This window comes from Vipera ursinii, assembly GCF_947247035.1.
Source record: "Vipera ursinii genome assembly, chromosome: 1".
Taxonomy (NCBI): Eukaryota; Metazoa; Chordata; class Lepidosauria; order Squamata; family Viperidae; genus Vipera; species Vipera ursinii.
This window is the reverse complement of record NC_139512.1, coordinates 115,771,711-115,798,293: the sequence shown is the minus strand read 5'-3', so window position 1 is coordinate 115,798,293 and position 26,583 is coordinate 115,771,711. Positions and strand designations below refer to the sequence as shown.

At 39.1% G+C, this 26,583-nt stretch overlaps 1 protein-coding gene across 9 annotated transcripts in view; it reads left to right on the top strand.

Moving 5' to 3' along the window:
• ZFP91 (ZFP91 zinc finger protein, atypical E3 ubiquitin ligase) overlaps nucleotides 1–16,325 on the top strand; it is a 36,150-nt gene extending 19,825 nt beyond the window's left edge. For 2 of the 9 annotated variants that reach the window (XM_083350087.1, XM_083350079.1), the window contains 5 exons: nucleotides 1,441–1,555; nucleotides 2,968–3,067; nucleotides 3,207–7,008; nucleotides 7,486–7,658; nucleotides 8,640–9,240. In XM_083350087.1, coding sequence (XP_083206213.1) covers nucleotides 1,441–1,555; nucleotides 2,968–3,067; nucleotides 3,207–3,717 — 726 coding nt within the window. In that variant the 3' untranslated portion in view covers nucleotides 3,718–7,008; nucleotides 7,486–7,658; nucleotides 8,640–9,240. Of the gene's footprint in view, nucleotides 1–1,440; nucleotides 1,556–2,967; nucleotides 3,068–3,206; nucleotides 7,464–7,485; nucleotides 7,659–8,639; nucleotides 9,241–16,195 lie in introns of those variants that run through there. The other 7 variants (XM_083350084.1, XM_083350085.1, XM_083350083.1 and 4 more) reach the window with 7 other exon arrangements.
• Nucleotides 16,326–26,583: the final 10,258 nt, after the last annotated feature.

The window sequence follows — 26,583 nt, the reverse complement described above, 5'->3', positions numbered from 1 at the left end:
ATTGAGTCAGTTTGGTTTAATGGTGAAGGGGCTGGCCTAGAGTTGAACAAATATCTATATTTTTAACAATGGGATAATCACAAGTACAAAGACCTGCAAATAGAAGTAAAATATCTATAGCAAAACATATCTAGTACCAATAGTAATAGGTGTCTTGGGTGTGATCCCAAAATACTCAGAGCACCATTTGAATACCATTGGCATTGACAAAAATCACTATCAATCAATTGCAAAAGGTAGCTTTACTTATAACAATACATTTAATATTCTTTAATAACATCTGCCTGTCAGGTCCTTGGGAAAACTCAATAGCTGCATAAAAACACCAAATCCAGTTTAAACATCTGGCTGACTGTGTGACCAAACATAATGAAATTCTCATCATTCTGAATAACTTCAATTCTTACATCTCTGTATTGCTACTCATCCTCTCACATCCTGCATTAACCTCTTGTCCTAATCTTTAAAGACTACTGCAATCTTATACTTTTTCTCTTTTAGTACCTATAAAATTTATCTTAAGGGAAAACTGTCCCTTCCCCTCCCCAACAAGGGGGAAATGGCAAATGATTCTTTAATTAAGAAAATGATAATGGATACATTGTACTATAGTGGGTTTACGGAAATAAAGTATTGATGTTATAATTTTGTATTGTCCCTAGTTATATATACATGGAAAATAAAACTATTGCTATTGTTGTCTCTGTGTAGCCTTGAGTTCCAGACTTACTTTTAGGGAACAAATTACTGCTCTCAAATTTTCCCAGAAGCCTCCACATCATTTACCTCATCCTATACCTTTTTGTAGTATTTCCAGGTATTTGGGATGTTAAACACTGGAATTTTGGGAAATCATATGGGTGCTACAAAATTCGTGGAATTGGGATGTACCCCTTCACAAAATGGTTATTGTAGGCATGAAAAAGAAAATGATCTTTTTATAGTCATGGGCCTAAAAGTGAAATAATTCCAAATTTGGATACTAGATAGAGATGATCTCTGAACTTTAAAGCTTCAATTCTCTATACTTTCCAAATTGTCTGATATGTTCCTATTAAAAGAGCCAGTTTGGTGTTGTGATTAAGGCATCAGGGTAGAAACCTTGAGACTTAATTTTAGTTCCGCTTTTAGGCGTGAAGATAAGTGAATGACCTTGAACTAGTCACACACTCACATCCTTTTGAAGTCTTCCCCAGAAAATTTGGCCAGAAAGTTTCCAGGAATCAACATTAACTCAAAGAGACCAAAAGAGGGAGAAAATGTTATTCTACACAATCTGTACACATAACATTTTTAGCATATGTTCTTTAAGTTCTTCATGTTTTAATCTGTATATTTTTTATTGAAATATAAGGTGGCTATCAGAATATTAGATGTGTTTACCACATTTTTGTATTAAGATCGCAGGTAATAAAAATACAGAGTTTTATTTATTTTCAGCATCATATCAAATATCAACATCTGCTGAAAAAGAAATATGTATGTCCTCATCCCTCTTGTGGGAGACTTTTCCGGCTCCAGAAACAACTGTTGCGGCATGCCAAACATCACACAGGTAATACGGATTGCAAAGAAAATCCCCACACTGTCTCTTTAAGGAGGAAAGTAAATTTCTTCTTGAATAGACAAGTCTTTAGATATAAAATAAAAAGTTGATGCAGATTGCTTGATGACAGATACACAGATGTTGTTCTGTGGCTATATTTAAATTGAGTATGACTCATACTGAAGGATGCAGTTAGGATGTTACTGCTTCCCGTCTTTTAATATTTCCTTTCCTCGCTTCTTTTAGCTCTGATAGAGATAAGAATAAGTTACACTGATTCTGTTCTTCATAATTATGCAATGAATTATTTGCAATTGATATAAATAAGGAGAATACAGCATAGGAAATCAGGTAATTGGAATAGACTGCTTATTTGACACATGTCATTTTGGACAAGTTTGGGCAGTCCTGTCTAACTTGTTTTTTAATCTTCCTGTTTCAAAATCTGAACTTCCTTAGGTAATATACGAATAGTTTGAAGGAATATAAGCAAAAAGGAACATATTTCCATTAAGATATGTATAGCTGCTTTTATTAAACTGGTGATCTCTTGGTGTAAGCTTCAATTTCCATAATTCCATTGGTATATGAAAAGCAGTGGTCCCACTGTCATTGAACATTATGATCCTCTGTACCTTCATGTACTCTGGATGAATATATGCTTTTATTGGCACAGTGTGGTGGAATCCCCAGCTAAAGGAGAGGGGGGAGCAAAGAGGTATGACAGTGTGGAGTTGCCCCATGACAGGAAGTGTTATAGACCAGACTAGTGAAGGCTTATCTTCTGGTTCCCAAGGGAATTCAGCCAGTCTGGCAAGACTCTTGTAATATAGGTGACCTACAATAAAGACCAATAAAGGAGAGTATTTGTAGCTCAGGTTTGAATTGAGGGGTCCTTGGTGCTCTCTGAGTTTGGTTGTTTTCTTGCAGACATTTCATTACTGGAACTGGGTAACATCCTCAGTGCATTAATAATGTTATCTGGTTTGGGAATGAAATGTTTGCAAGAAAATAACCAAGCTCAGAGAAGTACCAGGGATGCCTCACTACAATAAAGAAGCTGCGTTGGCCTATTCAAAGAGTTCTGGTTCCCTGTGCCTAACACACAAAATGAATAATATATGTAGATCTTTCAAATATAATGAAAAAGATTTTAATTTATTTCCCCTTCCTTCTTTGGAGAATGAAGAAAAAACTATAATATATAAATCTCAGAATAAGAATGGGATTTTTTCCATAAGATTCTATTTGTATTTGAGAAAAACCTCCTCATCACTATTAGAAAATCATATTTATCCGTTTAATGTTTTAAACTATTAACATTAATACTGTGATTAGGAACATACCAGATTTCTATTGAATGGATATGGATTTGGATTCGATTCGGGTTTTTACGTAAAATACTATGTGCTGCTTTATAGATCAAAGGGATTACATTTGTGAATACTGTGCCCGTGCTTTCAAAAGTTCCCACAATCTGGCAGTTCACCGAATGATCCACACAGGGGAGAAGCCATTACAGTGAGTAGTGTCCTTGATCTTGTCTATTTTTGTCATGAGGGATTAAACCAGCTCTTATCAATAATTTCTTTCCCTTTACATTTTTCAAATATTACTCTGATGAATGAATTGTCCTCTGCTTCCTCTCATTTTTCTGTAGATGTGAGATCTGTGGATTCACCTGCCGGCAGAAGGCCTCATTAAACTGGCACATGAAAAAACATGATGCAGATACCTTTTACCAGTTTTCATGCAATATATGTGGAAAGAAGTTTGAGAAAAAAGACAGCGTTGTAGCACATAAGGCCAAGAGTCACCCAGAAGTGCTTATTGCTGAAGCACTGGCAGCCAACGCAGGGGCTCTCATTACCAGCACTGACATCTTGGGTTCTGATCCAGAGTCTATTGTCCAACCCACTGATGGCCAGGGCCTTCCCCTTCTTCCAGATCCCCTTGGAAACACCACTCCTGGAGAGTGCCTCTTGCTGAACTCTGATGGGATGCCTAAGGCATACTGCAGTGGGGGTAACCGGGTCAACCTGATGGCTGATGGAAAAATATTTGTTGGCAGTGCTAGTGGTGAGAATACAGAAGGGCTGGTCATCAATACAGAGATTCTTGGAGCTACCACTGAAGTTCTAATTGAGGATTCTGATTCTACAGGACCTTAGTGGGAGGAGGAGCACATGTGTATTGGGACAACTTGAACTTGTATTTAAAAGAAAAAAAGTGGGGAGAAGCAACTTATTCAACATAGAGAAACTAAACATAAGTAAATTACTAGTCAAGATAACTAAAGGACCTGCCCCCCCCTCCCCTTCTGCCCCAGCTCATCCCTTTCTCGCAGAGTGGATCACTACACTACATTTTTTTTTTCACTGTTTCCTTCTTGGAGAGGAATGTTGCCTTTACACAGAGGTTGATAAAGCAAAAGAATTCTTGCAATGCATGGGAGGGAAGCAGCTAGAGCCTAACCCTCTCCCAGCCCTTCCAAAGTAAGCAAGCTTCCTGCTTCTTGACCATATTGCAAGATTGAAAATGCTTACCCTCTGGACCAATATTTCATTCTTGAAACCGTACTCTGTTCCTCCAGTTGTATCAACCTGTTCTATGCATTACTAAATTCTGACCCCTGCAAGCTCTTACTCTTCATTTTAGGGCTTGGGATATAGCTTGGCACTTTAGAACCCCCCCTCCTTAGGATGAGCTGTAAAACAGCATATTTTCCCCATATTTTGTGTCTTCCCATCCATAAGAAAAGAGAAGGGATCTTGAAATGTTGGTGCTTGCTTTCTGAAAGAGGAGTGCCATCTCTCTATATAAAATTGCTCTGGTGCAGAATACCTATGGGAGAATCAGAATGGGTGCTAGGCTTATAAAAGAAAACTTGCACTTTGTACATGTCTTTTTTTAAGTTGTGATGAATTCCTTATTTATTTGCCTTCTTAAAAGGGGTCTATTTTAGTTGCTGTCTAGAGAATGTTTTTGTTTCAAAACTGAACATCCTATGTAAGGGATATAAAACAGAATGGGCTTCTTCAGCAAACCATGTTTAGGAATTCTTATTCAGTCTGAGTGAAGGAAATACTTGTGGAGCAGGATAGGTCTTTAGCACCCCCTCTAGTGAACTGTTTGCTTCAGCATTTATTGTTTAAGGATGTAATGCCTCTTCAAGAAAATGGTGTCATATATTCCCTCACTAACTTCCCTGCTATTTGCTCACTTACACTGTGGTGCTTTTCTTTTCTCTCTGACGTTGATGGGCTCATGCCATTAACAGGAAGCTTTGTCTTGAAGAAGTTATATTAACTATTCTAAAGAGCCTTGGCTGCTAACATGCTCTGCCTCGTGAGACTTTGATATAATTCTTCAAACTTCATTTAGAGACATTATTTGATTTAGAGTGGTAACAGCACCAGCTTTACTCTGCATTATATCCACTATTCCCAAATATATGCAATTGCTTCTGTGGAATTTGACTATCACCAGATAGGTCTAGATTTGGAGGGGAATAGTGTTTAAAAAAATACCTTTAAGATATATTTAGCACATGATTTACATAAACTCTTCTCTTACCTGAGAGCTTATGATGGTACAATATCCTGGTAGTACTTCTCTGTTAATGATCTGACATGTTCATATGATCAAGAAGTAAATCAATTTGCAATTCAGACTTTATTCTGGAGCTGTATCCGGTATAGTTCTAAACCTTGCTATATAGTGCTAGCTGCCATTAACTACAATTATTCCCAGTAGATCTTTTTACAAAGCTAATTATCTAGAAGGAAGACTTATAGTTCTTTTACATTGAAGCCAAGAATTAACTGGATCTAAAGTGAAGCAGTTACTGCAGTCCATTACATACTTTCTGTGACTCCTGCCTGGATGCTTGGCAGCCATTCAGATACAGTATATAACGTGTAGGTGTCATTGCATGCAGCTCAGGACTGCATGTTCCACAAGACTGCTACTGCTACAAATTGTGTGATCAAAATTGATGCGAGAAAAGTATCGGGAGCTGAAAAGGTGTACATACTACTGAGGAAACTGACTTCTGTCTTGATTACAGTATGCAGTATTTTGCTAGCGTAATGAACAAATTACCATATGAACCCTGTTTTGCAAATTACTTGAAGTATTTATTCTGTTTGGCTATCAATCTCTTGTTTGTTTCTAGTCCCCCTCCCCCATTGGATGCAAGTGTGGTTTTTATTAAAATAATATATTTAGCCAGGATAGCCATCTGCACTCTAGGTGAAAACTTCTAATTTAGATTTGTGATGACTGTTTATCAACCAATAATAATTCCTTTAATGTTGTTCCCATCATAAGCGTGCAGTTTCAAATACAGCTGCAGCAAATTATTTGTATTTTCTTCTAGTAAATCTCCCCCCCCCCCTTTCTTTTTTTTTCCCTTCGCAGGAAGAAGCATGGTGCTGGGAATTGAACTTGTATAATTTTCCCTCTACCAGATGGATAGTTTACAGTAACTCATTTAACATTGTTCCACTCCATATACAGTTCCGTAGTCTAGTAATATCTATTAGCTCACTCTGGTTCTCTTAAGAGTTGGACCCCTTCCTGTTAATATTAAAGGATAGTTCATATCACTTTTTGTCAGAGGTTGACAAAAAGGAGCTTTTTTGGTCATATGAATAAGAACTCTCTTTGTGGCCCTTTATTTCACTACAACCAATATAACTGGTGAGAACACGAGGCTTAGATGTTCTTCAAGGACTAGTCTTCTATTGTGTGAAAAGTACTCCATCTACTTCAAATAGTTTCTGAAAAGTGGCACAATGCTGAAGTCTTTGCAGCTGGAAAGAATTGTCAGATCTCTGTTAATAATGGTAGTGAAGACCAGGGAGAACTGCAGTAGCATTGTGAATCCTACCAGAGAAAGGACAGGATTTGCAATTTGTAGCAGAACTACCTGAAGTAGTAGCCACTGAGTGGCAACAGACCTGTGTTGCATTGTGGCACACCCTATTTTTTAGAGTTAAATAACAGATGGTTGAGTTAACAAGTCTTGTGATTCCTTAAAAGCCTTGTTCCATACCACATTTTCAGAAAGTGATAGCGGAAGTTAAGATGGGGTGCCAGGATGGAGGGGCAGTGATCCATGTTCATAAAGGTTTGTGTGTACAGCAGTAAATAAAACAATTAAAAGGGATGCTTTGTTTTTTCATGTCATGTCTTTAAATTCAGGAAGCCATAACCAAAATAAATACTTAAAGGGAAAAAGCAGTCTGTGTCATGTTACATGCTGGCTACACGGGAAATGTTCAGAAATGTAGCTTCCCGCACGCTGCCATAGTGCAGGTCTTTCTGCAATGCCCTGCTGCGGAAGATTGCCTATGAAAGAAACAACAGTAAGATGTGACTAAATGGAACACCTGGATCCACCACCACTGCCAGAAAGGAATGCATTTTTTAAAAATGTGGCTGACCCTATTTAAATGGTTAGTTAATTTGCTTAAGGCCTATGAAAACGCCTGTTAATATGAAACTATCCCAAACAGCATGCATTAATTTTGGAAGTATCCTGAAAAGTGGCTGTGTTTGTAGGGTTAAAAATGCTACTTCATTCTTCTAACAAAAAATATATTCTATTCTCTCCCATCATGATAAATTTAATATTTCTATATTGATCTTCAAAATCTTTGGAAATAATGTTTTGCTTCCAGTATGGAGTTATAGACAAATTGAATTACAGAATTAATATTTATGATTCAGTATGCTATTTTAAAGATCAAGCTTGAAGAGAGAGAATCATGGCTGAATAATTCTTACGGAGCTGTTAAGAAAAAAATGGGATGTTTCCTACCGGACAGACAAAATTTATGCATGCCCTGTAAATTGAGTTCAGAAGAAAGTGCCATTTTTTTCTGAGGTTTCTGAATATTCTGGATAATAAATTTCCTCACCTTTTTACCTAGTGTGGGAGATTATGTACATAAACTCCAGAGATGACATTTCTAAGGAATGGAACGTATTTGATCATGCATTGACTGTCAGTGACATTCTGTAACATTTGAATTTGGACTGTCCAAATGTGTAGTAAATCAATCTAATTCAGCAATGTCCTTCAAGGAGCTACGTAGAACATAAGGTTCGTTACAAAGGCAACATACCATTTCTAATATCTATTAGAAAAAGAAACCAAACATCTTCCCAACTTAAAATTTTTTGAATGTATTTTGGAGGATTGTATAGGATTCTGCCACCCTGAATCTCTTGTTGAGATGAGTAATTATCAAATTGATTAAATACATTTCAGTATAGTAGAATGTTAAAAGAAATTGGAGCAATCTGCTTCATTATGTTTCTGTTAAGATGCAGTAGCATACTAAATGACTAAAAGACTGCTAGCACATAATGGCTTATTTCAAAGGATGTCAAACATGGTAGGGGGATTGGTGTGTTTTTTAGAAAAACAACTGTAGAATGTGACAAATTAGGAGTGGTCTAAAAAGAAATGTTTGGTGAAAACCAGGTGAGTTTAAGTCAGATTCTTGGAAGTCTTTCTATATTAGACAATAACTTTGGTGGATAGGATTTTTTTCATACTGATGGAGTTGTTATACACTTAGTACTTGCAACAACTGACAAGAACACGACACAGAACCCAACCTAGAATAGGGAAACTTCAATGCCATCTTAAAACATAGATTAGCATTTTAGAAAACAGCAGGATAATATAGCTTGTTTTGCTAATTTGAAATTAATTATGAAGCAATTATGAGCCTGAAAGACACTTGGGTGACTCACCAGTCATATTCTCTCAGCCCAACCCAACTCAAGGTGATTGTTGGGGGGGGGGGGACAGGAAGAGGAAAGAATATTTTGTTTGTTTACTACTTTGAGTTACTTATAAAATAAGGCAGGATAAAAATCGTTTTCACAAATCTAGTACAGTGTAATGGGAGCTCTGATAGTTTCTCTTGAAAAGTTCATTATTTCATAGGTGCTGGCTGGGGAGTTGTAATTCCTTTGGGTATTAAGGCTTGAATTGTATGTGCAGAATATAAACAGTCTTGATAGATCATTACAAGGTTTAAATTTCAGTATCGGCTTGTTTGATTTGTTTCAGATTACTAAAACAAGAAAACTTACGGCCATTGGGCCTTGATTATCTTCTACTTTGGATTCCAGTAAAATATCCAGTTACTTGTTCAGCTATGAAAACAAGTGCCAGAGAATTCTTTACCAAGCTGACTGAAAAACAATGACATAATACAATCATGCATAACAATTTTCTGCTACAAAACTATTTTGATGTGAGGGCATTTTGCAGTTAATATTTTTATGCTTCATCTTTTATATCTCATTTTCCTACAATGTTAATTTTATTTAAATTGTTTAGTAGCTTACCTTATATTCTTGTCTGGCAGCTAATCTTTTATAACAATTATGAAAGCAGCAAAAATCACATCAAATATATATTACAGCATTTTTAAAAAAAATCTTAATAGGGGAAGTTATCAGAATTGTACAATTCGGGATTAGCACTGTCCATAGTACTAACCAATCTAAAAGTTGTTATAGGAAATCAGCCACAACTGTTGGGCAATTCTTATTGCTGTATGGAACTTTCCTCAGATCAGCTTAATTTAAATAAGAGTTTGAAATTTATTAATGAAATCTCAAATTCTGCAGTCAAAGAAACCTATGTAGAATAAAATATAATGACTAACTCCTTCATGTTTCATGCTGCCTCCATTTGCACACATTTTTTAAAATTGTGGTTAAATCATAGGGTGCATTGTACCAAACTATTTTCACTAGCCATGCAAATGTTCCAGAATATATAAGTAGTTGATTAAAAAAAACTACTACTAGATGACGCTTATTCTTCCATAGAAAATGTAGACTTTGGGCCATTTAGTCATATCTGGAAAACAACCACCCAAATCCTGTATCTTCTATTCCACCAAACATGCCTCCAGCAGTGGTCTTTCTGGAAAAAGAGTGAACAAAAACCTCCCCTAATGTTTTTTGGTGGCCCAATTTCTGAAACTGGTGAGATGTTGATGCAAAGTGGGAAATATTTTGAATCTATGGGTGGACGCAGCTGTGGTTTTCTACGTCTTTAATGAGAGTTGGGGTTTAGTTCTTTTCCTTGCTAAATGCCATTGTAATTTTGCATCTGAAAATAGCAGGGAAAAGATGTCACTGATTTTCAGCATTCAAGCTCAGACTTTAGGGACTGCACAAGCACATCACTCACTCTACATCTAGAAGCTGCTAGAACTCAGATTGATAAATGTCATATTTCAAATAGCCTGGGAAACGTATGGCACTGTAAGTTATCAATGGCATTGAATTGTTCTTGAAATGGCTCAATAAGCAGCGAAGGGCTGGGGTTGCACAATATGCTCAGCTATAACAAAGGACAATGGCTGTGTTCCTTCCAGCAATATGTTAAGCTAAAACAAATGGCAGTGTGGTTCACCATAAAACAAACCTCATAGAATATTCTACAGCGTAATCTGTCCTGTTTAGAATAGCCATTGTGATCTATAAACCAGGGCTTGACACAGCTAGTGTGCTATAATAAAGGGATCAGGTGTCCTGGTTATTCTATAACTCTACTGTATTAGGTGCTACATTTGGGCCAGTTAGTTTCCAAGGCAGCCCTCGTGTCCAAACGTGTGTGACCCAGTGGCCAAACTTGATTTCTCAGGGGGCTGACATCCCACAGCCCAATGGACTGGGTTTGGCTGTTGTTTTTATAGGTTGGGTTGGTTATGGTGGGAGTTCTTTAGCAATTATGTTTTACGTTGGTTTTTAAATTGAATGGGCAAAGTAGAACACCAGCTGCCTGCAATTAGTGCAGGTTCGCGTCCCACCAGGCTCAAGGTTGACTCAGCCTTCCATCCTTCCGAGGTAGGTAAAATGAGGACCCAGATTGTTGGGGGCAATTAAGCTGACTTTGTAATAATGCCGCTTGGGGGATGCCCGAAAGCCCTAATAAGCAGGCATATACATAGAATGAAGGCTACTGCTAAGCACATTGACTTGTGCTTTAGATTGTAAGCCGCCCTGAGTCTTCGGAGAAGGGCGGGATATAAATGGGATTAAAAAGAAAAAAAGAAATGTCTAAAACGAACAAAATATTTATTTTTCAACTCCACACCTGAGCACCGTTGTTTCGAGTTGGTTGAAAGGAGAGAAAGCGCCAGCTCCCCTGTTTTCATTCCGACCGAATTGTCTTGAGCCAAGAAACAGGAAAGCGGAGAGGAACGTAAGCCAATAAATACTGTATTGCAACAGCATCAATTAGGCTACACCTAAAACAGCAGAGATTCATGTTATCTATCTTTTCCACACACACACAAACACAAAAACAAAAACCCCAAGGTGGCGAGTGGTTTATTGACACCCAAAGAAGCCGTTTCTTTTCACAACTGGAAAATAAACCCTGCTTGAGAAGAGACGCGTCTGAAATCTTTTTTTTATCTCCCGGTCGTGTGTGATGGGTTAGAGATTTCCCTGGGTTGAATTTACAAGGATTAGCGGGGCTCTAAGCCAATCAAAGCCCGAGAAAAGCGTACAGGAGCGGAGCGCCGAGCGAACGAGCCAATCGCCGGGGGCCAAACAAGGGCCAAGGAGGTGACCGAAACGCCCGCGTTGCTCTCCGAGGGTTAAGCTCCGCGCCCGGAATGTGCAGTTTCTCCTCAAACCGCAGGGGAAGGAAGGCGAGCGAGCGCGTGCGGCGCGCCCGTGAGGAATTCTCTCGCTCGGGCTGGAATGTAAGGAGCTGAGCGCGGTTTATTCCGGAGCTCCAGATCGCTTCACCGGTGCGAGCGGCGCCTCAGCTCCTGCCGTCCCCTGCGGGCGATGGCTTCCTCGGAGCGGCAGCCCGGGACCCCTCCACAGCAGGAGTCGTGGCATCGCACCGTTCGCCTCCTGAGGAAGATGCGCTCAGATGTCAGCAGCCTCTTGGAATGCTACGTGAGTTCCTCTACTGCAGGGGTCTTCAAACGTGGCCCTTTTATGACTTGTGGACTTCAACTCCCAGAATTCCTCAGCCAGCAAAGCTGGCTGAGGAATTCTGGGAGTTGAAGTCCACAAGTCATAAAAGGGCCACGTTTGAAGACCCCTGCTCTGCTGAGTGCGTTCCTCTGTGCGCGCGCAAGAAAGAGTCGTCTTTTAGGGCCGGGGGTTCAAAATTGGAGAGAAATAGGGTGTCGTTGGAGAGAAGAGAGCGTTGTGCTGTTGCTTCCATCACAATTTTTTTTTGTAAAAAAAAAAAATCCTAATAATTTTGTTAAGGCTATCAATCGATGAACAGCGCACACTCGTTAGAAAATTGTATAATACCTACACAAGAAATTGTATGATTTATACACAAGCGTGATGATACCTGAGCAAGAGCTTTCATCACGCCCGAAGGGAATGGGTGCCAGGGGTTAAGTGCAGCTCCCAAACCAAGCTGGTGCTGCTGTGTTGGGTATTTTTTTGCCTTTGATTTGAAGACTGCCGTCGGCTCTTCTTTACACCAACTCCCCTTAAAAAGCCATCTAATATTAGGGGATGAATTATTGGTATACTGAATCATATTAACTGGAATGGACAAACGCTGTGCATACTGGCTCTTCCTGCCCACGGGCAGAGTCATCCACCCCCAACTGGATGCTGAACTGCAGAAAACAAATCATTCAAATCACAGAGTAAAATGGTGTATTACTAAAGAATAACTAATAAATTAAAGAAATTTCAAATGTCTAAGAATTCATGCTTATCAAGCTCTCTCTCTCCCTCTCCCTCTCCCTCCCTCTCTCTCTCTCTCTCTCTCTCTCTCTCTCTCTCTGTTTGTGTGTGTGTGTGTGTGTGTGTGTGTGTGTATTTACCCATGTGCACAAAAATCTTAAAGTGCTTCTCCCAAAAGGAATGTTTTGCAGTTTGTTGCCTTAGGGATGGAGAACCTATTTTCTGTTGGAGATCAAGGCAGAAATGAAATAAGGGCTTAATTTTATTTATTTGAAGGTAGGTCTGGCTTTGTCAGGAAAGAAATGGGGAGGGGGGGGGAGATAAAATTATGTGCCAGAAGGCCACCTTGTGGGAGACTATGTGTATAACTTGATTTTTTTTTTAAACCATGACCACATAATATTTATTTTAGGGAGTTTAACAGACACCCTGATGACCATCTTGACCAAACCTATTTCACATGGTAAGTTGGGGGAGATAACCATCATCCCAAAAATAATAGGTGGCATGGTAATGAAAAGAGATCTCCATTGTAACTCCTAGAGGATGGATGGGTTGGTTTTAGTTAGGTTTGCTACAATTATCAGGTGATGAATTTAGCAAGGTTGAACTCTTGTCAATAAATATGCCAAATTGCACTCTTGAAGACACACAGGATGGGGTTGAGTCCTTTCCTCACTGAAGATGAGGATCATCTGCCCATCCTCAAAGGCTCATCTCAAAAATAAATGATAAGATAGCGTGAAATAATCCCAAAAGTATCATAGAATTATTACAAATATGAAATCCCATCTGCATCAAAGAATTAATTATTACAAATACTTGTTTCTTAAAGGAACAACAGTGATTTTTCTGTTTGCCTGATTTTGATATTGGGATTGCAGAAAATTAAAATTGATATTACTAAATGTACCTAGTAATGATGCCTCCACTTGACCCCTTCTTTAAGAAAAATTTGTCATTGTATGTCACGGTATTAGATTCTCCAGATGCTAGACAGGATGTGAGCAACTGGTTCTGGAAAATAATTGATGCTTCTTCAAGGGAAGGACTAAAGCTGCCTCATTTGAAGGAAACAGTAGGAGCCTCTTTATTGTAGAAATTATCCCTGGACCAACGTATGTTTGATAAAGTTCAGTCTTCAACCTGCAATTTTCACGAAGAATTTGGTGCTATAGAAGATTGCTCAGGACATTGATGATTTTGAACCTCTTTAGTCAGGATTCAGGTGTTAGAAAGAACATTGGTTCCTCTAGTGCAGGGTCTTCAAACTTGGCCCTTTTATGACTTGTGGACTTCAACTCCCAGAATTCCTCAGCCAGGCACGCTGGCTGAAGAATTCTGGGACTTGAAGTCCACAAGTCATAAAAGGGCCAAGTTTGAAGACCCTTGCCCTAGTAAATGCCTATGTCAGGACTTAGATGGGGCTAGTACACCTTTCTTGGTCCTTTTAAAAATTTCCGTGGCTTTCAATACCACCAACTTTATCCTTTTGGAACACCTAAGGTTTGGGAGTAAGAGGCACCATTTTACAATGGTTCTGCTCTTATTTGAGTGGGCAGTTCCACTCAGTGGCCATGTGGGGAAGCACTCCAGTTCATGGAAACTTCAATGAGTGTTTTGCCCCTAGTGCAGGGCTCGGCAACCTAAAAAAGAAAAAGAGCCACTGGGAACCGGTTCCATCACAAATTAAAAAAAGAGGGAGCCGCGTGCGTGTGTCCATGCACGCGCATGCGCAAAAAGGTTTTTTGCGCATGCGCGGACGCACACGGCTGCCATTTTTTTAAAAATGAGATGGAACCGGTTCCCGGTTGCCCGATGGCGACGGCCCGTCTGCAAAGCTGCCGCTTTCGGCAGCTTTGCAGACGGGCCGCGGCAGCTTCCTCAAAGAGCGGCGCCCCTGCCCATTCCGAGAGGTGCGCGCGCACCTCTCCGAACGACCGGAGGTGCGCGCGTACCTCCGCGCGAATGGGCAGCGGTGCCGCTCTTTCAGGAAGCCCGCCGCGGCCCGTCTGTGAAGCTGCCGAAAGCGGCAGCTTAGCAGACGGGCCGCGGCAGCTTCCGCAAAGAGCGGCGCCCCTGCCCATTCCGAGAGGTGCGCGCGCACCTCTCCGAACGACCGGACCTTCCTGAAAGAGCGGCACCGCTGCAACTTCGCACGGAGGTACGCGCGCACCTCCCCAAAGGTTTGGGGAGGTGCGCGCGCAACTCCTCTCCAAACAGGCGGTGCCACTCTCCATTTGGAGAGGTGCGCGTGCACCACTGCCCGTTGGAAGAGGTGCGCGCGCACCGGGCGGCTGGGAGCCGCAAGAGACGGCTCAAAGAGCCGCATGCGGCTCCGGAGCCGCCGGTTGCCGACCTGTGCCCTAGTGGTTCATAATGAGGCAGTGGAACTTCTGTATTTAATATTGCTATTTTATTAATTAGACTTAGACTTAGTTCCATCTGAGTTGTTTGGCATGTTGGGCAATAATTGCTCTCTTGTGATCAGATCTCATTTAATTGCATCTGTTGTTTCAGTAACAGGAAAAAATGCATTTTAGTTTGCTAGGCCAATGCCTAACCTTCCTCTGTTCTCACAAAGATTTAGGGGCTGGCAGTGGTGGAGTTTGGAGTTTTATGGTTATGCTGTTTAGGTTTTTCCAGGATTGGAGCAGATTAAAAATATTATTAATAAATAATAAAAAACAATGTTTTCCTTCAGAATATAGCCTCAACAGGAGGCAGTGCTTAGCTGACTCAGCTAATTTTGGAAGCTAAATTGATTGAGCTCTAATTAATCCTTGGACGGTTAACCATCTCAGAATGATAAAGCTACTGGCTATACAGTAAAACATAATGGCTTGGTTTATGCAACATTTCAGACCAACTGCCCCAAACTTTATGGCTTAGAGGATCATGAAGCCATTTTTAACTTGGAGGCCAGGTATATCTTTCACTAGTTAAGTTGAAAATATGGGGTTCATTTTCTTTGGGCATTGGGAATTAATAGTGAGAATGAGGCCTTCATTCCCGTTCGTATTTTACTATTTTTCATCCATGAATCACGTGACCTGCAATTACATATATTTAAATAACCCAGAGTCATTTAGGTGAGATGGGCCATATAGAAATTCAATGAATGAATGAACGAACGAATGAATGAGTAAATAAATAAATAAATAAATAAATAAATAAATAAATAAATAAATAAGCAATTTTGCCACCAAATTTTAATACTGCTATCTTAGGATGTTTGGATAGTCTTCAAATGGTTTATTTTTTTCAACCATTATTTTTTAAATCTTAATATTTGTATTTAAAACTTATTTTGCTGAGGACTGATGGAAATTCAACCTGTGTTGTAAAACCTGTTGATCCAAAAGTTCCTAATAGCTGAAAAGAAGTTAACAAGTAATTTCCAAAAGTGTTTTATAAAGGAATTGTGGGAACCCAGTGTCCTTTCAAAGATCCAGCTGTGATTTCAGCTAGATGGTTATTCTCTTATCTCCTAGTGCTAAAAACCCACCAGAAACTACTGTCTTGGGGTCTCCTCATGAGGATCAACTGTCTGGAACACATGTGGCGAGACTACTGTCTTGTGGTCTCCTCATGAGGATCAACTGTCTGGAACACATGTGGCGAGACTACTGTCCTGTGATCTCCTCATGAGGATCAACTGTCTGGAACACATGTGGCTGATCTCAAGTCCTCTCCTTGTCCAGAGAGGAATTATTGAAGAGTCTGTATACTTGCTGGCTCTTCATTCCACTATAGCTGTCAGTTCCACTAGTGCACCATTTCTTCGCTGGATGTCCTGTCCTTTGTTTGTTCTGTTTATTTATTTTTTAGTTTGTATTATTTTTTATTGTTGCAATTGTAATTTTTAATAAAATTACTATTTAAAATCATCTTCTCCTCCTACCTCACTCTTGCTGCTCCCCATTGTTTCAGGTTGAGAAGCAAGAGCTGGCCCAACCCTACAACCTTGATTTGATCGATGTTGATTTGATCGATGGAGTACCTATAGCTGACGTTGAAGAATGGAATGAGATTTCAGAAGATGAACGTCTGGGAAGCAACTTGCAAGCTTATTGGGCATTTCAGATTCTGTTGGATCAAATCTTAGAAGAGCAGAGAACTGATTTAGCCCCAGAGGATGTAGCTTTGCATGAATCTATCCAATCGGTTTTGCTGCAAGTTTCCGCTTTAGCTAACCAACTGGAGGAACTGATGGTAAAGCTGAAGCACAATATGCCAGCCAAAGAGGTAAAAAATACAACAAACCCTGATGGAAAAAGCTTGTTTGAAAGGAAAATAAGGGGCATGAAGGTGCTACAGGAGCTTGCCCAATGGACCGTCAGGTCAGTCCGAGACCTTCACAAAATCTCTCCATCAGTTCAGGCATCATCCACCGCACTTGAGAGCGACAGCCCGACTCAGGCCCAGGAAAAATAAGGCTTCTGTTGTATTCTTAAGCTTCTTTAAAACAAGGTCTCTCCCTTATTTGTGGTATTTAGATTGAAGCAGTCCAGCCAGCCTGAGCATGCAGAGAATGCTCCCATCCATATTAGTCTATATGCATCCCATTCCCGAGTGATAAAGAATTTCAAGAGTACCAGTGCTACATGGTGACTCTAGGCTTCTAGTGTTGTTGAGATATAAGGTCTATTTGCAACTATATGCAGGCTGAGCACCAGTTGAGTGTTCATTATATTAACACTCCAATGGATGCCTTTTTCCTGGGAGTTCTGCCAGGAACTGTCTGCCTCTCTCTAGTTTCAGCCTAGACTAGTTCTCTGCTTCATACATACCATTCACTAATCTCCTCCCCATGATTCTTCAAGGAGGAAAGACTCCTCATCTTCCATTGCAAAATTATTATCAATGTGCTTCTGGTGGCCTTTTTCTTTGATAAGATCTTTACGACGACTAGCAGCAGTCCCTATTAAAAAAAAATTAAAATACAGTGGCTTTGAAGGACCACTGCCTCGGGGCAGTGATTTTCCGAGTATGGCGACGGAGATCAATGTGGTAGTCTGTTGTAAACCTCCCCATGTCACTTCAGCCCAGTGGTGTACCTAGCATGTCTGGAGCCCAAAGCAGAGCACTTTTATCACCTCCCTCCTCTGTCACCAAGAACTGCTTTGGTGTAGGCTCCTGTTACACGTAAGCATGAAACCAGCTGGGCCGCTCACTCGCTTGTAGCCTTGGGGAGAAAGCAATGGCAAACCCCTTCTGAAAATGTTGGCAAGGCAATGTTGGGACGCCAATTGCAACTGCAAGGAGTACTTACCGAAGACAAATCTGACTTTTAGGCACACCTTTTATCCCCATCACTTCTGCACTGCCACCTGCCAATTGTTATTCAGCAGATTAGCTTGTTGGCATAGTAACCCACATCACAGCTGCAGCTTGCCTCCTTGTCATCTTTGGCAACACTCCCCTTGTGCCTACACTGGGGCAGTGGGAGGGGGAGTGGGTTGTTTTCCCACCCTTTCCATAATACTGTTTCAGCCATGCTTCTGTCTATTCTTCAATAATTGGTGGTCAGTTGACTAATCAATGTGTGGACGGGTGGAAAATGTCAGGGTTTTTTGTTTTTTTTTTACATGCCCTGACAATCCACTTGGGGGTTTCAGCTCTCTACTCATCTGCTGCCCCGAGTAATAAAGAAATACTTGATTTTGGATTATATTTTTTTGTACAAATCTGAATTTAGGAGGCCTTGACAGTAAAAATGCAGGAGATGGGATGGGAAATAGAATTATAACCATAAATTTATTTGCCAAAAAAGGTAAGGTGTTCCGTGTTCTTAAGGACAAAACCATAAGCTTTGTCTAACTCAGTGGTAGGCCACCTTGGCTCTTTTATGACTCGCTCAGGAATTCTGAGAGTTGAAGTCCACGAGTCATAAAAGAGCCAAGGTGGCCTATCACAGGTCTAACTGGATGGTCATCACGTTTTCTCTGAATTGTTTCTTCAGATGGCCATGATTTCAGAAAGTCTGAGAAACACCGCCCTAGGGCAGCCACATTGAGACCCGACTCAAAGGAAGCTTTTTCTCCCTCAACAGTTACAGAGTTTAAGCATCCCGCAAAACCTTAATGTGGTTCATTAGATTTTGGTTTAGCATGTTGTGCAAATAAGCCATTGTCATTTATAAGCCATTTTCACAATGCCATGTGAACCCACCAATTGTGGATTAGTCAATAAAGCATGATTAAACAAACTGTGATTAAATAGGAAGGAATTGGATTCAGATTAACCATCTTTTACTTTCATTACGTACATAATTTCTGTTTTTTGAAACTTCAAGGGCAGGTAAAGAACAAAAAGTAAAGTCCTTTGTAAGGCGGAAGAGCACAGACTAAAACTATTATTGAAGCCAACATGATCAAAGTACATAGTTACATTTCTTTCTTTTTTTTTCCCATTTAGCAATCCTAAATGTATGCCTCAATACCACTAAGGCTGACATTCAGGAATGTTTCTTTAGGCCTCTCCTTTCCATTCTCATCAGCAATAGGCCATGATGCTCAGGTGGGGCACAAGAGAGTATTTTTAAAGATGTTAAATCATTTCAAGTTCTGGTATTTAGTATGAAGGAATTTGCCCAAGAAATCATTTCTGTAAGTTTATATGCAGATCAGTTTGAGACAACTCTCACAAAATAAATAAGATTCTACATGCTTAAATCTGAAAAACCAATGGAAGCATGTTGTGTAGGGTTGAGGGCTGTCTTTCTGTTTGGGGAAGAAATCTCTATTCGGTGACCTTGGATAAATATAGGCCCAGAGTATTTAGTGCATAAAATAAATGCAGAAGGGACTCCATCTCTTTCTCTCCCTCTCTCCCCAAAAGGAAGATTATGGAATTGAATGTATGCATCTAGTGGAAGGTAGGAAGGATTTGTGATAATCTCTCAGGATTTTGTTGCCAGAGTAATCCAAGGATTGTTTTCCAGAGTAAGAGGAAATAGAAATAAGTAACAACACTGATGCAGAGCAAAAACTGATGGACATTTTTTTGTATGGTCAAAGTTAAAAAAAATTTTTTAAATAGAGTGAACTATAATAGTTTTGTGGGTATGTTTTATATTTATAAAATAAGCCAAAAGAAATCTTTAAGCAAAATTCTTCAGTTCTATGAACATAATCAACCTTAAGTAAGCATTTTGGTAACAAAAATAAAGACAGAAAAAGAGAAGAATAGAAAGAATGTGAATGGGTGAACTGTTATGAAGGCTATGGCAGTTTTGCATTTGTATTGTACTTCCAGCTAGCCATCTATTTCATTGCCCAAGTCTTCTGATTTACAGATTAAATAGGGATTGGCCTTTACTGACTGTACAGGAATGTACTGGTTATTTTAGGACACAATGGGCAGGCTTATGTCATGGGAAGTCTGCAGCGCTGGCACCCAATTGGTGGGCAAACAGAAAGGTGTCCTTCCTGGCAACAGAATGAGCATCAAGATGACTCAGCTAATCGGGCTTAATTTGCTGGCCAGCAAGAAGTGCATTGTCTGTGCGTTCAATTTTGTTTTGGGAGGGAAAAAAATCTTTCTCTGGAATATGTATTCTTTTTTTTTTAAAAAAAATGTATTTAATCTCATGACAGTGGAAAGCTTTTTAGGCTGTCATCTTTAGCCATTTTACTTATTTCTGATGTGCGTCACCATATTGGGAGACTACACATTGGGAAGTAGGGCATCTCCTCACTGCTTGGAATACCCTACAGTATACCATAATGTTCAGCAATATTGGAAATGGGAGCTCCTTCTTTGACAAGACCTGCCAGATTACAGCAGAAGATTTCAGAATACAGAACTGTAGTAAGGCTCAGGGACAATACGGAATGACTGCTGGAGGAAGGAGTAACTCTTTTATCTGTTATGGTGATGGTGTCTGCCTCCCTACCCCCACCACAAAATTTGGAAGAACATTTAGTTTTCTGGGGAGTGTAATTCCCTTAAATTTTTTGGGTTGCTTGCTACTGGGAATAATGATTATGAAGAAAGCCAAGTAGCATGAAAGACCACCCTCTGAATAGTTGTCCTTATTGCAAATACTGATTTAAATTTATATTCCCTTTGTTGTCAGGAAGATGAACATCCAAAATCAGTACAATGGAATAGATTTTGTACAAAGCTTGGTGCACAGTGGTAAGACTCCTTGCTCCCATATTGCTGGGCATATGGGACAGGGGAGGAGGAGCAAATAATTCTATTTATTTTTCTGTAAAAAGCTCTGGTCATCTAAGCTATGGACTCTTGGGGGTGGAGAGCACTGTTTCCTACTTACAATTTATATTTAATGTTCTTTCATTGGGTTGAATCCAGTTTTGCTCTTCTGTTAATGAAAGGCTCTTTGGCTCAGATTCTGCTGAAGCTCCCTCTTAAAAAAATAGAGAGAAAATATTATTTTTAGTTCCACTTTTGCCATCTTCAGAACTGCCTCTCATGTGATTTTGAAATGATCCCACAACCTTCAGAAAAGATTTCCAGCTATAGAACCTAGAGACAGAGGTGGATAAAGAACCCAGGACAAGTGCTACTCTGCCAGTAAGAATACCCAGTTTCAGAATTGTGAAACTGGAAAGATCTAGATTGAACCTGTCCATTGAAGAAACACGAGAAATAATAATTTTTTCCATAATGGTGTCTGCCTTCTCTCTGTACTATTTCTAACTTGAATGCTTATTTATCCTCTTTTAAAACAATGTGAAGTGCTTCATTTAGCATGTTTGTTGAGCTACTGAAATATGCAAAGTATGTGAAATGTAATCATTATGAGTGATTCCTTATTTTTGTACTGTGAGCTACTTTTCTGATGGAAGAAAATATCTAATAAATGTTAAGTGTGGTATTTTTGATTAATGAAAATAATACTGACAGATTTCACTTGTAACATAAAGGTATAACTAGTTTGATTGGTTAAAATTAATATTTTATTAAAATATTAAAGTGGGTGTCATTTAATCAAGTAGATTATTTTTAATTAATTTTATTATAAACAGCTTTGCCTGTAGAACAAATTCCTTCTGTCTCTTCAGCTCTTATTGCTCTATCGAAATCTCTGGTGATTCAAGAGAAGAGGGAAGATGGAGGATTTCCTTTGCCGAAAAGGAAGTTAATTAATGTTTGGATACTGCTGAATGCATTACCTTTCATTCGGGTATTCTAAAAATTGTGGCAAGCAAATGTCACCTCAGAAGAGGCATTCTCCTTTTATATGCACTGGAAGGAATGCCTCTTCTCAGACTATGCTAGCTATGGCACATTTGTGTGTCAGTTAATGACTACCAATTAATGTTTTGTTTTGTCTCAGAGTGATAGTTTTATAGACATGGAAATTTACTTCATGATTAACTCATGTTATCAAAAAGGTTTTATTTGAGAGCTATTTATCAAAATACTGAAAATTGTTCAGAGATTTAAAAAATAAAGCGTGTTATTTTAAAACAAAGTATGTTTTTTTCAATTTTTTGTATTAATTATTCCAATGGTAAAATAATTTCAAAACTTGAAATATGTCAGGCTAATAAATTATAAGCAATGGGAGAAGAAAACAGGAATGCAGATAATGCTGCTACCAGCAGAGAGCAGTGATAACAAAAACTTTCAAGTTAAACCTTTTTTTACTTTTAGAATTATCCTTTCTGAACGGCTATAATGCTGGATAATATTTCCTGTACTTTTTATTCCAATTCAAAAGTTATTCAAGGAATCTTGTTATTCGGGATTTTAACTCCATTTGATGTTCTGCTTTTAAAAAATGTTTTTGATGAATTTTATTTACACCTGTAGTTACTGAAATGCACAAAACGTGACACTGAAGCACTGGTGAGCTTTTGGGCCAAATGACAGTGATCTGTTGACTTTTCATCAGCAGTTGTGGCTGGCATCTTCAGAGGCAGAGTGGAGAACTGATTGGTTGAACTGGCAAGCAGATCCATGGTTGGTCCATGCCATAGGAATCCAAAAAAGCTGGTTCCTGATTGGTTCAAAATGGACCAAATAGTTTCAAAATGGATAAGTGAGATGAGAAATCAGGGGTCAACTTATCAGGTTGAAATATAAGAGCTCAGCCAACCCATTTCAGTTGCCTGTGAGCCTCTGACAGGTACACCACAAAACAGCTCACTCTGTCTCTGAAGACGCTAGATTTTGAACGTGTGAAAGAAAGTAAAAACGGGATGAGACTGGTGCCTATGTGGAAATACCTGTATTTGCAAAACATTGCTTAGAAGAGGCATTTCTATAACTGCAATTAAGTTGCCTAAGAATATATAACAACTACAAAAGAAGTTGAATCCTCTCCTACTGTGGTCAAATTATCCTGTGTTTTCTATATTCTATTACTGAGCTACAAAAATTCAGATGACCGCCAGATGGTAGCAAAGAGGTTGAGTTTCATCTTCAGTTATCTAGATTAGAACAGCATTTCTTAATCTTTTAAAATGTGTGGACTTCACACGCTGGCTGGGGAATTCTGGCAATTGAAGTCCATACTTCTTAAAGTTGCCCAGGTTGACGAACACCGTTCTAGAAAATACTCAGCTGGGGAAGGCTGCAGCAAAATAAATGCAAATCAGGCAAAAGAGCAGGGAGAACAGAAAGGTCATAAATTATGTTAGGGAGATTATTAAATATGTGAAATTCCAATGTTGGTTTGTTTCTATGTTTGGATCCTCAGTGTTTTTGAGTTACTGCCATTCTGTATTATCCCTACATCACAGCCAAGATCTTGTTCATGATGTTGTTTCAGACAAAAGTCCTTTTCAGTAAAGGGCATTAGCAATTTTAACTGGATTTTTCTGCCCCAGTATTACTGGCTGTTTTCCTCTGCCCTGTCTATTATTTCTCTCCCTCTCTCTCTCTCTCTCTCTCTCTCTCTCTCTCTCTCTCTCTCTCTCTCTCTCTCTCTCTCTCTCTCTTTTCTGGAAGATAGCATTAAAAGTGGTTTCCTTTCAATATTTTTAAAATTAAGAAATAATTATATTTTGTAATTTAAAAATTTCATTGGAGAAAATTTTATAACACTCATAAAATTCCCACAAGCATTGTTTGAGTGTCTCTCTGTCTCTCTCTGTGTGTGTAGGACAGGGCAGGGGAAAATAAATATCAAAGTTCTATTGTAACACTGTTCTTCAAGGCTGGGAGTTCATTGCAAATAAAAGGAAAGACCAATTGGCTCATACTTTTAAAAACTTTTCTACGTCAGTCAACTTCCATCCTTATGGCTTCTGAAAAGGCTTCGTTGAAAACTCACTTCTTAATTAGCTTAAGTCCCCTGAATAGGAATTGCTTAAAATGGTCTACAGCAGATCTGATCATTCACAAAACAAAAAATGAATCCCAATAGCATAGTGATAGGCACTTGGCATACAATTTCTTACACACGTTTTATAGAAGAAAATAATGTCTGAAACAACATGCTGAAGACAGAGAAGGAAACACACAGCAAAACTGAGCTTTCTTGTGTTTTATCCACTGCTCACTTGTATGTGTATTCAGTTCCCATCCATCTCTCTTTAGCAACTGGAGCACAAGATAGTCTTGACTGATTAAAAAATGAGTTGAAATAAGCATTGAGTCAGAGCCAAGTACACGGTGAACTTTGCCGAGAAACCTGATAAAACAATGAATGATCTGCTTGTGAAGTAGACAATTTGGGAAATAACATAGCATTGACCTAAATCTGATTAACCCTGCAAAAGGTTCCCATGGAAAGGAATCTGATTCAATTAAATATGTCATTTCCCATTCAACTTTGTGCTTTATTCTTGCTCCCTTGTGACTGTACAGCAGAATCAAGGGAAACTTTTGTGGCCACAATTCATTTTGGTGATGGGCTTCAGAGCCATAATGATGGGTTCGTGATACAGACTAGGAGTGGTTGCAAACTGTCAGAGCTGGAATTTTCCATTTCTTGTCCCAGGTTGATGTGTGTTCTTTCCTTAGGTTGTACAATACACATTTAAAAGGACAGGATTAATTCCCAGCAGCATATCCTTCATTTATGGAAATCTGTCTGGGTTCTCCAGAGAGGGCTTAGGCAGGGCTATGCCCTATATGGAAGCTCATTGTTCTTGCCTACTTGCCTACGTGTTCCAACGGATTATCCCGTGTTCCAACGGATTATCCCGTCTGCATGTAGCAGGAGTAATGATTCACAAGACCCTGAAACTTATTTTTGCCTAAGCCAGACCTGAGCCATTTTACAAGCCTTATTTTTGTCATGTCTCTACAGGTACTTACAATTTCCAACTAGTCTAGTACTAATTTTCTAAGATATAAATAAGCTAAACTAATATCGACATAACTATCCAAGCCAGAATTGTTCCTCTCTCTCTTGAAGAGCACTTCTTCCTTCTGTCTTTTCAGAAACACCATTCTAGAAAAGAGTACAGGAGTAGTACAGTAACCTACTATTTTTAAAATAAATAAATAAATAAATATTTTTTTAAAAAAAAATCACTGTTATTTTAACATTTTCCCTGCAGTTGCTTTTTTATTAATTTGTTTGGTATGAGAAATCTTGTGGTACTGGCCAGAGTCAGCTTGTGTGAAATGGGCAGCCATATAAATTTAGCTAGCTAAATAAAATCTTCACATCTTTGTCCAAAGATTGCATCAGTTTTAGGCTTGGTTTGTTGCATTATTTCCCTAGATTTATTGCAACAGGAGAAGATTTTGTTATATTTTAATTTTACTTTGTCATTTATTTTTGGACAGAAAATGCTGTTGCAGTGGCAAGCTAAGCACTAGAAAAGGAGTAAACATCAAGATTCCTTTGTGTTCATCTTAGACTTTTGTTTTCTTGGCAGCCATGGAAGCAGTTTGCCATTGTCCTCTTTAGGACTCTTTTTCAACTACCTTATGCAAATTACAACTCTGAGATTTCTTGATGGCTCCCCTCCAAAAGCTAACCTAGCCGGACCCTGCTTAGCTTATTTTGAAAAGAGCTGCACTTAGCTCATTGTGGCCATGTGCTGCTATCTCCTGTTTAGCAGATAATGTTTCTTATTTGCAAGCCCAGCTAACTTTATTATAACCAAGGCTAGGTAATTAAAGCATTCTGGCAAGCTGTATGTGTTAAACATACAGCTGAATGTTAGGGAAAGAGGAATTGCCATATTTAGTCTGGTGCTGAGCAGAATGTTTTCATATTCTGATCAGAGGTGACTGTTTCAGCCAGCCTGTAACTAAGGATAAATGCCTGATTGCTTGTCACATTTAAATTAACTCAAGTTCCTCTTTTCATATGAGTTCATGCCTATCCATACCTCAGCTACTAGAGTGGAAAATGAATTGTAACTCCTCTCTACTCATATTTCCATTTGTGTCTCAATTTTCCACACTGAAATGCAACAGTCTTCACACACTGGAGGGGTAAAGCTAAATAAACCCCCCAAAATTACTTAAAGCTTAGGATATATCAGCCAGGTTTCAGAGTTCTGAGGAAAAGAAATGAGCTGAAGAATTAGTATTGATTGCTACACCAACACCTTAACTACTAGACCAAACTGGCTCTTTTTTTTTAATTTTAATTTGTGAGGGATTCAATGGATCCGATTGCTCCAAGCCTCATACACGGAAGGACCATATTCTAAAGTATGTTTCAATATTCAAAATACAATCATAGATGTTTAATTCAAGATGATAAACTGCATTCGTTAAAATAAAATTTTAAGAATTATTTCAGTATTTTGTAGACTTAAATTTATTAGACCACTGACTTCCATGGACAAAAAAACAATAGTGGGGGAAAAAATGCACTCGTATGAGATACAGAAGGAAGAAAATTGGAAGGGGCTGGGAGATGAAGAACCACTTCTCATGCAATAGAAAATAGCCACTTGCCACCCAAATCTTCATCATTGCTGAGAAGCCGACATCCTGCACTGCAAAGGGATTCTTCACAGCAGGTGATTTGGCACACATTGCTCTGCCTTCCAACAGTGTAATGCTATCATCAGCTTTACGACTGGCATCTTTGGGTTTTGATCTTCTGGGTAGTGTGAACTGATTTCTGGCACAAGACAACAGTTTCTGGGTAAAAGGTGGGCTTGGTACTGTTGGAAGATTTACCCTGACAAAACTCCCATATTCTCCTCCCCATTAGAAAAACATGCAGACACACTTTTTTCTGTAAAAGCCTTTTGCTGAACTTCTGTGACACCTTATAAAATGCTGCAAAACCCCCACTTGCCAGAGGCAAGCCAGCAATTGGGAAAATCAGATAGCAAAGACGCCAAGAACTCCTTGCCCTGCCCCTGATGGGATTAACTCCCAAAATATAAACTGGACAAAAGAAATATCACTTTAGACAAGAA